Here is a 13,996-nt window from a genome sequence, read left to right as displayed (position 1 = left end):
CGGGGCCCCGGCCGGGGACTCGTCGGCGGCGCGCGCGGCCCCCGCGTCCCCCCCTCCCCCTCGCCTTCGCCCCCATCCCCCCCCCCCCCCCCGCCGCCGCGGCGCGGCGCGGCGCAGGATCTGTTCAGACCTCGGGGAACTGGTTCAGGTCCAGGTTCTGCTTTGATCCTCGGCGCAAACTGGAGACGCCGAAGAGGGCCCTCGGAGAAAGCCTTGGATGGGAGGATGTGGGAAGGAGCCCGCGGGGCTCGGCGGCGCTGAGCACGGCCCGCAGCCCCGCCGCCCCGGTGCCCGCCGCCCGCGCGCCCGCCCGCTCAGCCCAATGCTCCTCTTCGGGCTCCTCCTGCTGACATCCGCCCTGGCCGGCCAGAGACCCGGGACCCGGGCTGAGTCCAGCCTGAGCAGCAAGCTCCAGCTCGCCAGCACCAAGGAGCAGAACGGTGAGTGCCCCCCGCTCCGTCCCCCGCCGCGCCGCCCGCGCCGCCCGCGCCGCCCGGCGCGCCCGGGCGGGACGCACCCCGGCCCGCGCGCCGCGTTCGCGGAGCTTCCGCGCAGCCTGCGGCTGGGGCAGCCCGAGTGTCCCCGCCGGCGCCGCCGCAGCGCGGACATGCTGGGAGCCCTGGGGGGCGTCAGGGCCAGCGCGCTCGCAAGACCTCTCGTCGCCGGAGTCCTAAGTTCGAGAACTGCCTCTAGACCCGAGTCCGACAAGAACGCGTCCTGGCATGTTTGACTCTCCTCCGAGCTTTTTGCCCTGGGGAGGGGTGTCCCAGGACGTGTGTCAGCCGCATTAATTGAAGCGCTCGCGGTGGAAAGGCATCAATTAATCAGTAAGTAGAGAGCAAGCCGAGAGGTCGAGGGGCCCCGTGGACGTGTGCAGGGGGGAATTTAAAAAAATGTATTTCTCTTGTGCTTTTTTTTTTTTTTTTAATGTGCCTTTGTACTCCTGAAGCCCTTACCTTTCTGGTGGTGTGTTTTTATATGCGATGGTGAGTGACTGCTATTTTGTGTGTGCTGGAAACGACTTAATCCTGCATAGGAAATGAGAATTACTTTCAGCTTTCAAGTGTACCTGAAATGTTTAGAAAACTCTCAGATGCAAGTTCCCTTGGGCTGGGATCGCACAGAGCCGGAGAAAGGCTCCTTTCATAAAGCCAGGGCTGCTTCAGGGTGTGTAATTTGCTTAGCCTCTGAACCCCATATGATTTACATCATTCAATTTCTAAACCCTTTTGCTCTTGATCTAACATTATGAAGTCATTTTTGAGACTACTTTGTAAATAGAAACTTTATACTGCACATGAAACCACAATGTCAATGCAGGCTGTCTAAAATTAGAATATTAAACACCCTGTTTACAAGTGGCGGCTCTTGGTGTTATTTGAAAAGAAATGTACATGTTTTTACGGCTTTGTATGCCATCTGTTCACAATGCAAGAAGGCTGTCACTTCATGAACCGGGCGAAATGAACATGAGCAGCGTACCTAGGAGATAAGAATGCCCTGAACTGTGTTTTTAAGTCACAGGCAACTTTTTCTGTATGTTTCGGGGGGTGTTTCAGAGCTTCAAGTCTGGATTGAAACTCTCCAAAGTGTTCACCTTTAAGAAAGCACAGAAAGTTCTAGAGTCCAAAAAGAGAGAAAATAAGGATTCCTGGGACCTTTGTAGCCATTATCTGTACTCGTTGTTTGGGCAGCAAGACGAGGCATCACATTTATCAGCTGATAGTACTGTGGTTGCTTCTTACGACTTGGTGATGTGATGGGACGGGGCACCTGCAGGCTGCTTGAACTGCTGATCAAAGGGATCCATCTCTAATCACGGGGACTGCAGAGGGCCGGGGCCGTGGGGACGGGGCGGGGGGCGAGGGGGGGGATCAAAGAAGCCGCAGCGCCAGTTGTACCCTGGCAGGAGACGGATCAGACCAACCTCTGTTCTTTATCACGTAAAATAAATGCCCAGTTCAAAATATTGCTTCTTACTGGACCAAGTTTCCCCAAATGACCATGCACCGTATCCCTGGCTCCTGGCTTCTGTGTTTTGATTTTTTCCGTCCCAGGTCCCTTCTCCTGATGCTCTGACTTACGTACGTATCAGGCCTGTCCTGGCATCTCTCACCTTCCCGAGTCCCCTCGCGACCCGTGCTTGTCATTGTCCTTTCCGTGTCATTCTTTCTTGTGGTCCACGTGCCATCATCGCTTTGTAACGAGGCCCAGAACTTTCACCGGGGTCTTTGGCCCCTTTCCGGGGTCGATTCACACCCCCTCCTGAGAAGTGGGCTCGTGAAGCCAGGCCACACACATTGTGTTGCCGTCAGAGGCTGGGCCATTTCCATTCCTAAGATGCATGATGCTAAAAATAGCCGCGTGGTTTCCTAATCTGTGTGCAGGGGACTGGTCTATGTTTAGCCTTTGGGAGGGTTGGCAGCCGGAAGTAAGTGGAGGTGGAGGAGCCGCTCACCTTGCGGTGCTCAGCCGGAGACGCGGGCGGCCAGCGCTAGGGGGCGGTGTAGAGCTATCTTCCCGCGCATGGAAGGTTCCAGGATGCGGGGATAACAGGTGGGTGCTGAGGAAGATCCCCGGGAAAGTCAGCGGCTGTGCTGGAACTTTCCCCTCTCTTTGTGGCTTTCAACTTTTCCGCTCCGTCATGTGGGCATTTTTTTTTTTTTTTTTTTTTGCCCTCTTACTGAATTATGATTGGTTTCTGATTGCCCTGTTGCTCCTCGCAATTCAGGTGAGAGTCTAATTCCCCCAGTACAGACCCACCTGCGGGTGCCACATAGAAAACGCCATTCGCCCAGTCTGTGCACTGCGTCATATCCAGAAAGGTCTTCCAAGTGCTAAATGTGAGACGTCCAAACAGTCGGAGCTCATTCTGTCCACCGCTGACCACCCCCCTCCCCGGTGGAAGGCTACTCTCTTCCCTGGAGGATTCCAGAGCCTCCTGTGGGGCTGACTCCATCAGATCCCCAGGCCTGCTCAGCTTCAGAATCAGCTGGGTGTCCTGAGCCCTGTCATACATGGAAACTGATTGCTCTAGCCGATGGTGGGCACCTGGATTTAGACTGGGGCAAGGGAGGCACTTCAACATTAGGTGTGAGGGGTCAGTGTCACTTACCCTGTTATTAGTTACTTGTTTGTCGCCTCAAAACTCTGTTGCTGTTCTTGCCACTTTACTGGAAAAATAATTTTATCCTCCAGTACTATGAGGTGCCTTTGTGTCTTTTTTTTTTTTTTTTTGGCTTCTCTGCGCAGCTTGTGGGATCTTAGTTCCCAGACCAAGCATTGAACCTGGGCTCCATGAGCGAAAGCGCAGAGCCCTAGCTAACCACTGGACCACCAGGGAACTCCCGCCTTTGTGTCTTTCATTCTTAATCTGACTGCTGACAATGAAGTCTCACATATCCACCAAGGATCTGCCCCCAGATTTAACGTAGAGAGGGAGATGTAAGGTCAGAACGCTGACGCAGGTGGGGTTTCTGGCCTGGACCCGCTGCACGGCCATGGGGAAATGGCTGTGGTCTGCATGCACTCGTTTTAGGAGAGGAATCCTCCCAGGAAACGGGTGAGTTCTGGGATGCTGCTTCCGGGCTGCAGCAGAGGGAATCAGGCGCATCTCAAGCGAAAGGGAACACAGCTCACTTTATTGCGTGTATTTAGCCCCAGTAGACGCCAGTCACAGGGTTGTCGGTGGGCTAAGGCCTCACCTACTTTGTGTCACTGGGGAGGGATTTGAATTTACCCATAACCCTGAAACATGCTTCTGACTGTTCTCTTGTTAAGTGTTGTGAGTGTAGATTTGGGATATGTCTCTGTTGATTAGGGTTTTCCTTGCGAACATTATTTTTAAAAATTTAAGTGTAGTTGATGTATAATATTGTGTAAGTTACAGGTGTACAATATAGTGATTCACGATTATTAAAGGTTATACTCCATTTATAGTTACTGTAAAATACTGGCTACATTCCCGTGTGGTGTAATATATCCTCATAGCTTATTTTCAACATAATAATAGCGTACCTTCTAATTCCCTACCCCAGATTGCCCCTGCCCCTTCCCTTTCCCCACCGAACATCATTCATTGTTTGCGCACTTGTCCTCAAGGGCTTCTGTGGCCTGTGCAGCCATTTACTCTGGGGACAAATGGTCCCCTGGTAATGCCTTGCTCAGTACGTGTATCTTGTGTTTACGGCTTTTCAGTGTGTCTCTTTCAGTGCCAGTTTACCCCTCCTCCCATTGCCAGTGTGCCCATATCCACTCCCCTCCCCTCTACCCTAGGTAGCAGCTTCAAAGCTGTATTTGACTGCAAGGCAGATCATCACAACCTTTAGAATAGTGTCCAAGGGTACATAGCTCTGCCCGAGGACCCAGGGGACTTTCCTGTTAGTCTATAAGTTGTTGTGCATGACCTTTGTGACATTTATTTTTGTTATCTAGAGGGTTTTTTTTTTTTTTTTAACTTCCTCCTGGTTCTCTGCTCTTTTTGGGGTAGTTGAGGAAGTTGGAGAAGCGAAGTACCATTATGTAATGATGAATATTGCTTTTCACCATAGGTGACAAAAAAATCCCCCTTCTATTTTATGGTGACTTTTACTCTTCTCCCAGCTGTTACCTTCTACCCTTAATCTTATAAACTTGGTGTTTACCTCTGAAAGGTAATTAGAAAGTACAAAGGTCTGTACGAAGCCTCAGGGACTATATATCATTTGTTGAATAGTTGTAAATAGATGCTGGGGGCCGACCCTACACTTTCCTCCTTGGTGCATTTTGTAGTGCCCTGTGTCGGGCACCAACGTCTTAGCTTGGTTTATTCTTAGTTCATCCTTCCTGAAACTAATTCCTTACATATCTTTTTGACATTCTCTTCTACTACATGTTTTTTTCAACATTTTGGTGCAAAAATTGTTTTATCTATAAACTTGCACACTTTTTGTAGAAATAGAAATCTAATGATAATGTGATGTATGTTAAATAAAGAATAATTGAATCAGTTTATTTGTAATGTCCACCTTCCCCCCAAAATGTTCCCAAGACTGCTAAACATTTCCCCAGACGTTTCTTTTTTTTTCTTTTTAAAAATATTTTATTTTATTTTATATTGGAGTATAGTTGATTAACAATGTGTTAGTTTCAGGTGTACAGGAAAGTGATTCAGTCGTACATATACATATATATATATATATTCTTTTTCACATTCTTTTCCCATTTAGGTTATTCCAGAACACTGAGCAGAGGGGAAGTTTCTCTTTGTATCAACCAACATGGTAGAAGTCGTAATAGAAGTCCTTTCATTTACTTGGTCTGCTTTTGATGCCTCTGATGGTTTTATTTGCAAGTGTTATCCGTAGCCAGGATATCTCTGTATGACGCTCTATAATATCTGTACGCTCACTGGTTAGTCTCTGTGAATTATTTTGCTCTACCACTGCCTCCACCTGTGATTTTTTTCCCTCGCGTCCCCCTTCTCTGTCTCCTGGGGATACGTCTAGTGGTTGATTTTTGGCTGGTAAGCACGGGGTACGACCACACCCATTGTGGAGATACTGAAGCATCCCCAGTGGGTTGAGAAGGAGCCCGGCCACTCCGCCAGGACGGATGGAGCACCTTTGAGCAGAGCTGCAGCGTTAATGCCCGGCACAGCTGAGGACATCGGGGACGCTGCCCCAACCCTGCTGGCCTCCTTCCTGATGGATCCCTGCACCTGCCACACTGATGCTTAAGCCTTTTGACACTTTCAGCTGTGGACAGTTTAGTTCACAGGGGAGTTAAAACTCCTGTCTCTTCTCCCCATTGCTGGGCACTCGGGCCTGGCCCACCTGCAGCTTGAAGGACCCGGAGAGAAGAAAGGGTACAGCCTCCTTCAAGCCTCCTTCCTGCAGCTTCTTTGCTTCGAGCCTGTCAAGGGTGGAGGCCTGGGGGTGAGATGGGGCAGGGGACGTGGCACGCGTGGTGTGGGATTGCAGCCCTCAGGTGCCTGTTCCTGCTTCCCCGGGCAACACCGGGCAGCTGCTTTGGCCTGGGCACCACCTTCCTGCCATCTGGGTTAAAGAGACCACCTTCTCTGCGAGGTCTTTTTTCTAACCACTTTCATTAACCACCCCTGTTTATCACATCAAGGGTAATTCACCGCATAGCACTTACCACTGTGGTATTCTGCTTGTTTATTGGTTTATTTATTGTCTCCCTGCCACCCCTGTAGAATGTAAGGTCCCTGAGTGCGTGGCCCTGTCTGACTTGCCCTTTGTGGGTGCGCCAGCACCTGTAACTAAGGGTGGCATAGAGTAAATGTTTGTTAGACGGTTCTGGATGTAGTGCCTTGCTCAAGCAGGACTCTGCTGTTGCCTGGAACAGCAGCCCGTCTTGGAAGGTGGCTTTCTGATACTGCAACTTTCACCATTGCTTGACTTTTTGCAAAGGAAGGTGCACTTGCTTACTGGTTGGGATGGGAGCCGCCAGTGAGAGTTCTACTTTGTCATCTTGGTAAATGTACCACGTGACCAGGAGCGTGTGTACCAAGCCGGTGGGTAGGTTTCCCAGAAGTGGTGCTCGTTACTGTCTGAAAAGTGCCACGGGGGTGTGCACGTCTGTAGTGCTGCAGCTGGGCCGCATGCACGTGATCTGGACCCAGGACTGCGCAGAACGGTGAGGCTGACTGGCCGACACGCTCCAGCATCAGTGTACTTCCCACCTTCTGCTTGCGGCTCACGGAGAACGTGCACAGCCTAGAAATCCCCAGTAAATCTGGCAGGTGGGACGTCAGGGCCGGAAGGGTCCCAGGAGTCCGTCCACAGCGATGTGTATGGTGAGGCCTTGCGTAGGCCTTGTGTAGACCACCGAGGTGACTTGGTCAAGGTCGCGCTGGAGGGTAGCCGGGTTCAACTGCTTATGGGCTGATATGTTTTCCTTCCATGGGAACCAGTGAGGCAAATGGCATTCTAGTTTCAAAATTCCAACACTTGGCATAAATGCATTTCTTTACTGTTTTAGGAGGTTTCGTGCTTTGGGGGTTGTAAGGGCGGCTTGGGCTCCCTTGATCCTGAAACATTCTTCACAGGCACGCTAAGGACAACAATCTCGGAATAATCCTATTAATGATGCAGAACACATACTCTGGCTAAGGTCTACAGTAACACCTCTGTTGGGGTAGAAATCTGACAGTTTGGCAAATGACTTGAAATACTTCCTTTAGAATTGTTCCTGTGACGTGCTGGGATCGAATTTTCAGCGGGTCCGTGGATGAACAGTGTTTATTGGCGTATTTTGCCGTATTTCTTGACGCTGAGGAGGAAGGCTGACGTGGGAAAGCTTGGTTCCACTGCGGGGTTTCCTTTTCTTTTCTTTTCTTTCTTTCTTTTCTTTTAACAATTTTGAACATTTTATTTAGCAGGATGTCTCAGTGGTGAAGTACCACAGAAGTGAGTAAATAAGCATGGTTTAGTGAACTCTAGAACACACAGCCTGTTACTCTTTTGCAGTGGATGTAATGAGTGACTTAAGCCTTTATTTACACTATATTGTACAGGGCATTCTATTCAGAGGTTCAGACTGCTCTTAAAGTCGAGAGCATCGAGGAGATAAATTCATAGCTGTGGACTCGAACGGCTTGCCTAAAACAGGATTCATTTACCTTCTTAAAAAATCTTGTTTACAGAGTTCAAAATCTGAGAACAAATGAACCACAGTTATAAAGAGGAGTTAAGTTAATTACATTTATCCTTCGAGCCAAGTTCCTAAGCGTGATGTTTTCGGTAGCATGAGCTCATTCTGTGGTTTAGGCCAGGAGGATACATTTCAGATGGAGCTCAGCCCCTCTTATCTGCCATCTGCCTTCACGTCGGACTTCCTGCCCCACCTTCAAGTGGTTATTCCCAGTCTCCTGGTGATGGGGCAGCCGCCCCCGCCCCCCTGGACATCTGCCTTGTTGCAAAGCCAAACCATCTTTGCCAGGCTGGCTTCACTAATTTTGCTTTCGTGGTGTTAGGCTTAATTCCTTTTTATTTTCAAACTGTGATTTTTTTTTTTTTTTTTTTTCGGATTTGGCATTTTCCCCATTGAAGAGTAGTTGAACCATCTCTCAATTAAGGGATGGTGTGTCGGGTTGTTGCAGTGTCTGGAGGGAGGGGGCAGGCAAAGCGGGGGTCTGGCTCCTTGAGAGAAAACACCATCCCCGGACAGCACGAGGCCCGTCGATGGAAACCAGTGCAAGAACGCGGCTCTGCATCGCTCCTGGGTTCGCCGCGCGCTGATGAGAAACCGGCACGCGCTCCCGGGAAGGGCGGTGTTTGGCATCGATGCCGCCCCGGGGGGCGATTCAGTGGGACCCAGGGGTCCCTGGTGGGCCTCTGGCTTTGTGATGTTGGTGATGACCCCCCGAGAGCCCGCTGGGTGCGGCGCTGGTGCTCGGCGTTTGCAGACGGTCGGCAGTTCATCTCTGTGGCCTCCCCGTGCGCTATTGGGAGGAACAGCGAGGCTAGGCTGGCCAAGGTCGCACAGCTGGCGAACGTTGGGACCGGGCTCCGACTCCAAGCCAAGGACTCAGACACGCGCCTCCCCCGTCATGAGTTAATGGCCTAACGTTTTATTAGAGCACTGTTTTTAAACAGCAAATATTTATGAGCGTGCGCTCTGTGCTGAGCTCTGCCCGAGGTGCCGGGTACACAGAAAGGAGGTGCAGCCCTTGCCCTGGCGAAGCGCTGTCCAAGGAGGATGGCGGCTCTGGAGTTTATCTCCAGGTCTGTTAGTTCTGGGCTCCAGGAGCTGTGGGAACGCAGAGGGCTTCACCGTACCCCCCAGATCCTCTGGTGACGGACCAGGTGGCGGATTCCGCCCGGAAAAGAAGTGCATGGAGAAAAAAGCTCCCACGGGGGAGATGACGTACTTTGAAGTGGGCCTGAGAAGGGAGAAGAGGAAAGTGCTCTAGGCCGAGGGCACAGCCTGCAGCCCAGGAGAGAAGCAAGTCTGGGGTGTAGGATGGGCAGTGGCAGGGGAGATGCCAGGACCTGACGCTGTGTGAGGGCAGCTCTCCAACAGAATCCAGGAGAAGGTTGTCTTCACTCTGCAAACAACAAATCCTGGAGAGGGTGTGGAGGAAAGGGAACCCTCCTGCACTGCTGGTGGGAATGTAAATTGATGCAGCCACTATGGAGAACAGGATGGAGGTTCCTTAAAAAACTAAGAATAGAACTACCATACGACCCAGCAATCCCACTACTGGGCATATACCCTGAGAAAACCGTAATTCAAAAAGAGTCACGTACCACAATGTTCACTGCAGCACTATTTACAATAGCCAGGACATGGAAGCAACCTAAACGTCCATCGACAGGTGAATGGATAAAGATGTGGTGCATATATACAATGGAATATTACTCAGCCATAAAAGGAATGAAATTGAGTTATTTGTACTGAGGTGGCTCGACCTAGAGTCTGTCATACAGAGTGAAGTGAGTCAGACACAGAAAGACAAATATCATGTGATATCACTTATATGTGGACTCTATTGATTCCGTATAAAAAATGATAGAGGTGAACTTGCTTACAAAACAAACTCAGACTTACAGGCATAGAAAACAAACTTAAGGTTACCAAAGGGGAAAGGTGGGGAAGGGATAAATTAGGAGGTTGTGATTAGCAGATACACACGACTATATATAAAATAGAGAACAAACAGAGACCTACGGTAGAGCACAGGGAGCTCCACTCAGTATTTTGTAATAACCTATAAGGGAAAAGAATCTGAAAAATCATAGATATAGATATATAGGTGTGTGTGTGTAACTGAATCACTTTGCTGTACACTTGAAACTAACACAACATTGTAAATCAACTTTAATTTAAAAAAAGGAAAGGCTGTCTTCACGTTTAAGATTGAGTCACACCTTTTTTTCCAGTTGCTTTCTAGGCAGGCAGGTAGCAGTTCGGCTTTGGTGCGAGAGGCTGAGGGCTCACTGGGGTTTTCTTGGGAAGTTCTGAACCGGTCCGAGCGCGGCCTGCACAGCCTCAGTGACACTCAAATAAGCTAAGCCTGTGTCCACACCATCTCTGCTGCTTGCCTTATGTAAACACAGTGCTAATTTCACACTTCATTCACAAAACGGATGGCATGCAGAAGGAGGCTGGGTGTGGGACAGGGTGTGCTAAAGGGGCAGCGCACATAGGATCAGTGTAGTGAAGCTATTGCCTCGCAAGGAGCAAGGAAAACGGCCTTTGTACTTTTAAGGGCGAGGATTTTGAATTTCCTGGAAAATTAATTCCTGTGAGGTTAGTTTGCATTGAGTAACCTCTGGGGAGGTTCGTCCTGGTTCCTTGGACCCAATGCTAGAACTATTTTGAGGTATTGAAGGATTTGAAATGAATGCATTTGATGTGATGTGGATACCGTGCTACGTGTTTTGAAGCCAGGCCATTTGCATTCCAGGAAAGCCTTGCTCGTGAGTGGGTACCATTTTAAGCTTGTCAGTGTTTGCGAGATGGGGCTGGGCTTCTGTGCTCCACTGCCCAGCTGGCTCCTTCACCTGCCTTGAGAGTCACTGCAGAGATCAGAAACCATGAACAACAGAAGCTGGGCTTGCCAAGGGCTCACCTTGTGTTGTTTCTGGCAGTTATTTTTGCTGGGTGTTTATAAGGACATCTGTCTTTTAAAGAGTCCTATTATTTATCTTTTTTTTTCCGACTGAGGAATGAATCACAGCTTGTTTTCTGTATTGCCACACACAGTCATAGGCTGAGGTGATTAGAAATGCAAATTGGGAGTCATTAAAGCGTTACAATGTCTTTTTCTGTGGCAACAGGCGATGTTTAAAATCCCTGTATGAAGAAGGGATGTTTGCTCAGAATGTGATTAAGATGGGAACAGATGAGAACAAAAAAAGGATTCAGTTCCTTACTGGAAATGTCTTCCTGGGTTCGGAAAAAAGGGGAACCTGCAGGGTTCATTTCTGATGTACCTGACTTTAAACCTGAGGCATGGTGGTAGGGTGCAAATGGTTGAAGAGCACAGGAAGAACACAGTAACTTCCAGCATTTTCATGTTTTTCTTTGGAAATAGACTAGACTCCTTCTTATTAGAGTGTGACTTGCCATCTGCTTAGCCATTCAAAGGAGACTGAACGCCATAAAAACGAGAAACCGAATTGGCTAGTGCACATCGAGGGCCAGAGACAGGGTGTCCTGGAGGCGGGTCTCCCCTGCTGGTAATCGGGTTATGTTGTGGGTAATAAAAGATATTGGGGAGGCTTCCTGTTAGATAAGCAGCAATGTCTCAATGCGTATGTTCCGTGACTCGCTTTACTTTTATCTCTAAACTAAACTACACTGTTTCTGGAGGTCCACATGACAGTGGATGGCCTCTGTGATAGATCTAGGTGACTAGATCTCATAGCGTACTATGTTTTTACAGTTTCAGATGCAGTTTCCTGTATATTAGAGATGTGTATGGCCTCGGCTGTATCTGTATTTTGTGTTAGTCACAAAATTGTCTGGCTGTAGAAAACTCCACAATCAAAAACTAGCAGGTGTTCCTGGTCAAAATCTGGCCCGGATGTTGACTCTAGATACCTCATTGATAAATGCTAACCCTTGAAAAAGTGGTTCTAACCTCTGTTTTCTTGAGAAAATTAACAGGCTTAGTATTTGCAGGCATGATTAAGAATGTAAAATTAAAAATTAAATAATCTGTGTGTTTGTTTTAAGAAAGCACTTGTTTTGTAATGGTAGAAAATTTATCTTTAATCTGTACTGATAACTTTTTATTGGCTGTGTTGGGTCTTCGTTGCTGTGCACAGGCTTTCTGTAGTTGCGGCGAGCAGGGGCTACTCTTCGTTGCGGTGCGCGGGCTTCTCACTGCGGTGGCTTCTCTTGTTGTGGAGCACGGGCTCTAGGAACATGGGCTCAGTAGTTGTGGCTCATGGGTTCAGTAGTTGTGGCTCGCGGGCTCTAGAGCGCAGGCTCAGTAGTTGTGGCGTACGGGCTTAGTTGCTCCACGGCACGTGGGATCTTCCCGGACCAGGGCTCGAACCTGTGTCCCCTGCATTGGCAGGCGGATTCTTAACCACTGCGCCACCAGGGAAGTCCCGTACTGATAACTTTTGATGGGCACTGCTTGGGCACCCCATTAAGCTAACTGCTTTAGAATGGTTTCCTTTGAGGACTAACATTTACGTTCTCGGAAATCAATTAAGGTGTCTGGATCCCACATTTCCTTACAGTCTTCCTTTGCAGTCATTTCCAAACAGCCAAACTACCCTAGCAAAACACTCAGAGGTGCAAATCTTCTGGAAGAAGTGCAAATGCCACACTTTTTACTAGGAAAAATGGAAAAGGAGGACTTATTTAATATATATGCTGGACGTTTAAAACTGCATAAAGCACAGGAAGTACTTTGGGAGTGTGGGAGTGTGTGGTGTTTCCAAACTACAAACATTGTTTTGAAAATTTCCCCGGTCCTGGTGAATTATATGAGACCACGTCCATCTAAGGAGAGCTCGTTTAACTGGCTTGTGGTCCGGAGGTTCATTCAAACACTCTTAAACAAAATAAAGGGAAAGGATGTAATGACTTCTTTATGGCAAGGCCGTAAAAAGGTACAGAGCTGTGTAAACAAATTGAGTCATTTACTAGACGTTTCAGTGATAGATTTGCAGTCCAAATTCAGGGTTAGGTATTATGTTTTATAGGCTCTGACCATGTTCCACCTTGAAAATGAAGTTACAAGCTTATTTTTTTGGTTTGTTTGTGTGTTTGTTTTTCTTTGGTGCGTGGAGACCCATTATTGCTATTTTATATGGCAGCTTGTAAAAGTACTTAAAATTCTGAGCATTTACGTTTATGTTGGTTCAACTTCAGAAAACGGTGCGAAACCTTTGTGTGAAAAGTCGAATTGACCTGAGTTTTGGTAGCACTGGGTTCTATTCAAGGAAAATAAGATGACTGAAATTGAAGTTTTCCTTCTGGGCTCAGACATGTCCCATCTAATTGTAAAATAATTCTTCTGGATAGCAAGAGTGGACTCATAGCTATAACTATGTGAAGTAGAAAGCCAACCAAAGTTCTGATTTACAGTTACTGTAACTGCCGCTCATGTAGTAAAAGCGCTATTATATCAACCGACTGTGACATTCATTCCTCTTACTTGAGGCGTAGGTAGAAAATCCTATCCCAAGTTGTCTTGCTTTAGAGAGTTGCTTTATTGCATTAGAATATTAACTGACCTCCCCTAACATTGGCATGAGGGCTGTGCCAGAATTGTCCAATAAAGGGGAGGCGGGCAGGGGGATTGTAAGAATGCGTGGTCCTGCACGTTGCTGGTGATTACTAGCGGGAGGAAGCCAGAAATAAATTTGGAAATCGAAGTGAGGAAAGGAAAGTAAATAATTTCTATGTGGATACCATAACATTTATTCATCCTGTAACTTCTCTCCATCAGGGTTGGCTTGCTTGGCCTTAGAGGAAGTGGATTGTGTAAGAAACTGCAGTAAAAATCAATGAACCTTTCTAAGTTCTGGAAATTGGTGGCATCACACCGTACTGGTAGCTTTCACGTGTTGCTGCTGGAGGTTTGGCAGTGGAAAGAACTGCTCCAGCTCCATGGGCCTGAAAAACAAGGGACAATGGTGGATATTATAGTTTCTGTGTAATGTGTGACTTGCTATTTCCTCTCCCCCGCCCCCTTTTTAATGAGTAACTTAGGGCTAGATGGCCTTACGTCTATGAAAAATCCAGGATCTGCTTTTAAATCGGATCCTTGGCCCGGACGTACGTCTGACTCCTCGTGGTGTGTGGCAGATAAGGACAGGGGCGGAGCTGCTGGACACGGAAGACTACAGGGAAGGAAAAGGCAGTCCCACCTTTGTGGTCCAGAACCAGGAAGACGAGTCCCTGCAGGGAGACAGGGAAGGAAACAAAGGGGGGAGAAGAGGAGAAAAAGAAACAGAGAAAAATGAGAGGGAGGGAGGGAGGAGAGAGAAAGAAAGAGGGAGGAGGGGAGGAAAGAAAGGAGGAG

The 13,996-nt window shown here is 48.3% G+C and overlaps 1 protein-coding gene and 1 long non-coding RNA gene across 3 annotated transcripts in view; both read left to right on the top strand.

Moving 5' to 3' along the window:
- The first annotated feature begins 101 nt into the window (after positions 1-101).
- Positions 102-13,996, top strand: part of PDGFC (platelet derived growth factor C) — a 219,344-nt gene continuing 205,449 nt past the window's right edge. For both annotated transcript variants that reach the window (XM_059922334.1, XM_059922333.1), the window contains exon 1: positions 102-440. In XM_059922334.1, coding sequence (XP_059778317.1) covers positions 218-440 — 223 coding nt within the window. In that variant the 5' untranslated portion in view covers positions 102-217. The remainder of the gene's footprint in view (positions 441-13,996) is intronic.
- Positions 567-13,996, top strand: part of LOC132365720 (uncharacterized) — a 117,305-nt gene continuing 103,875 nt past the window's right edge. Inside the window, exon 1 of the long non-coding RNA XR_009503204.1 lies at positions 567-827. This is a non-coding gene — a long non-coding RNA (uncharacterized LOC132365720). The remainder of the gene's footprint in view (positions 828-13,996) is intronic.

Source organism: Balaenoptera ricei, chromosome 5 (genome assembly GCF_028023285.1).
Source record: "Balaenoptera ricei isolate mBalRic1 chromosome 5, mBalRic1.hap2, whole genome shotgun sequence".
Lineage (NCBI taxonomy): Eukaryota > Metazoa > Chordata > Mammalia > Artiodactyla > Balaenopteridae > Balaenoptera > Balaenoptera ricei.
The sequence above is the reverse complement of the archived record's forward strand: the minus strand, read 5'-3'. Positions and strand labels throughout refer to the sequence as shown.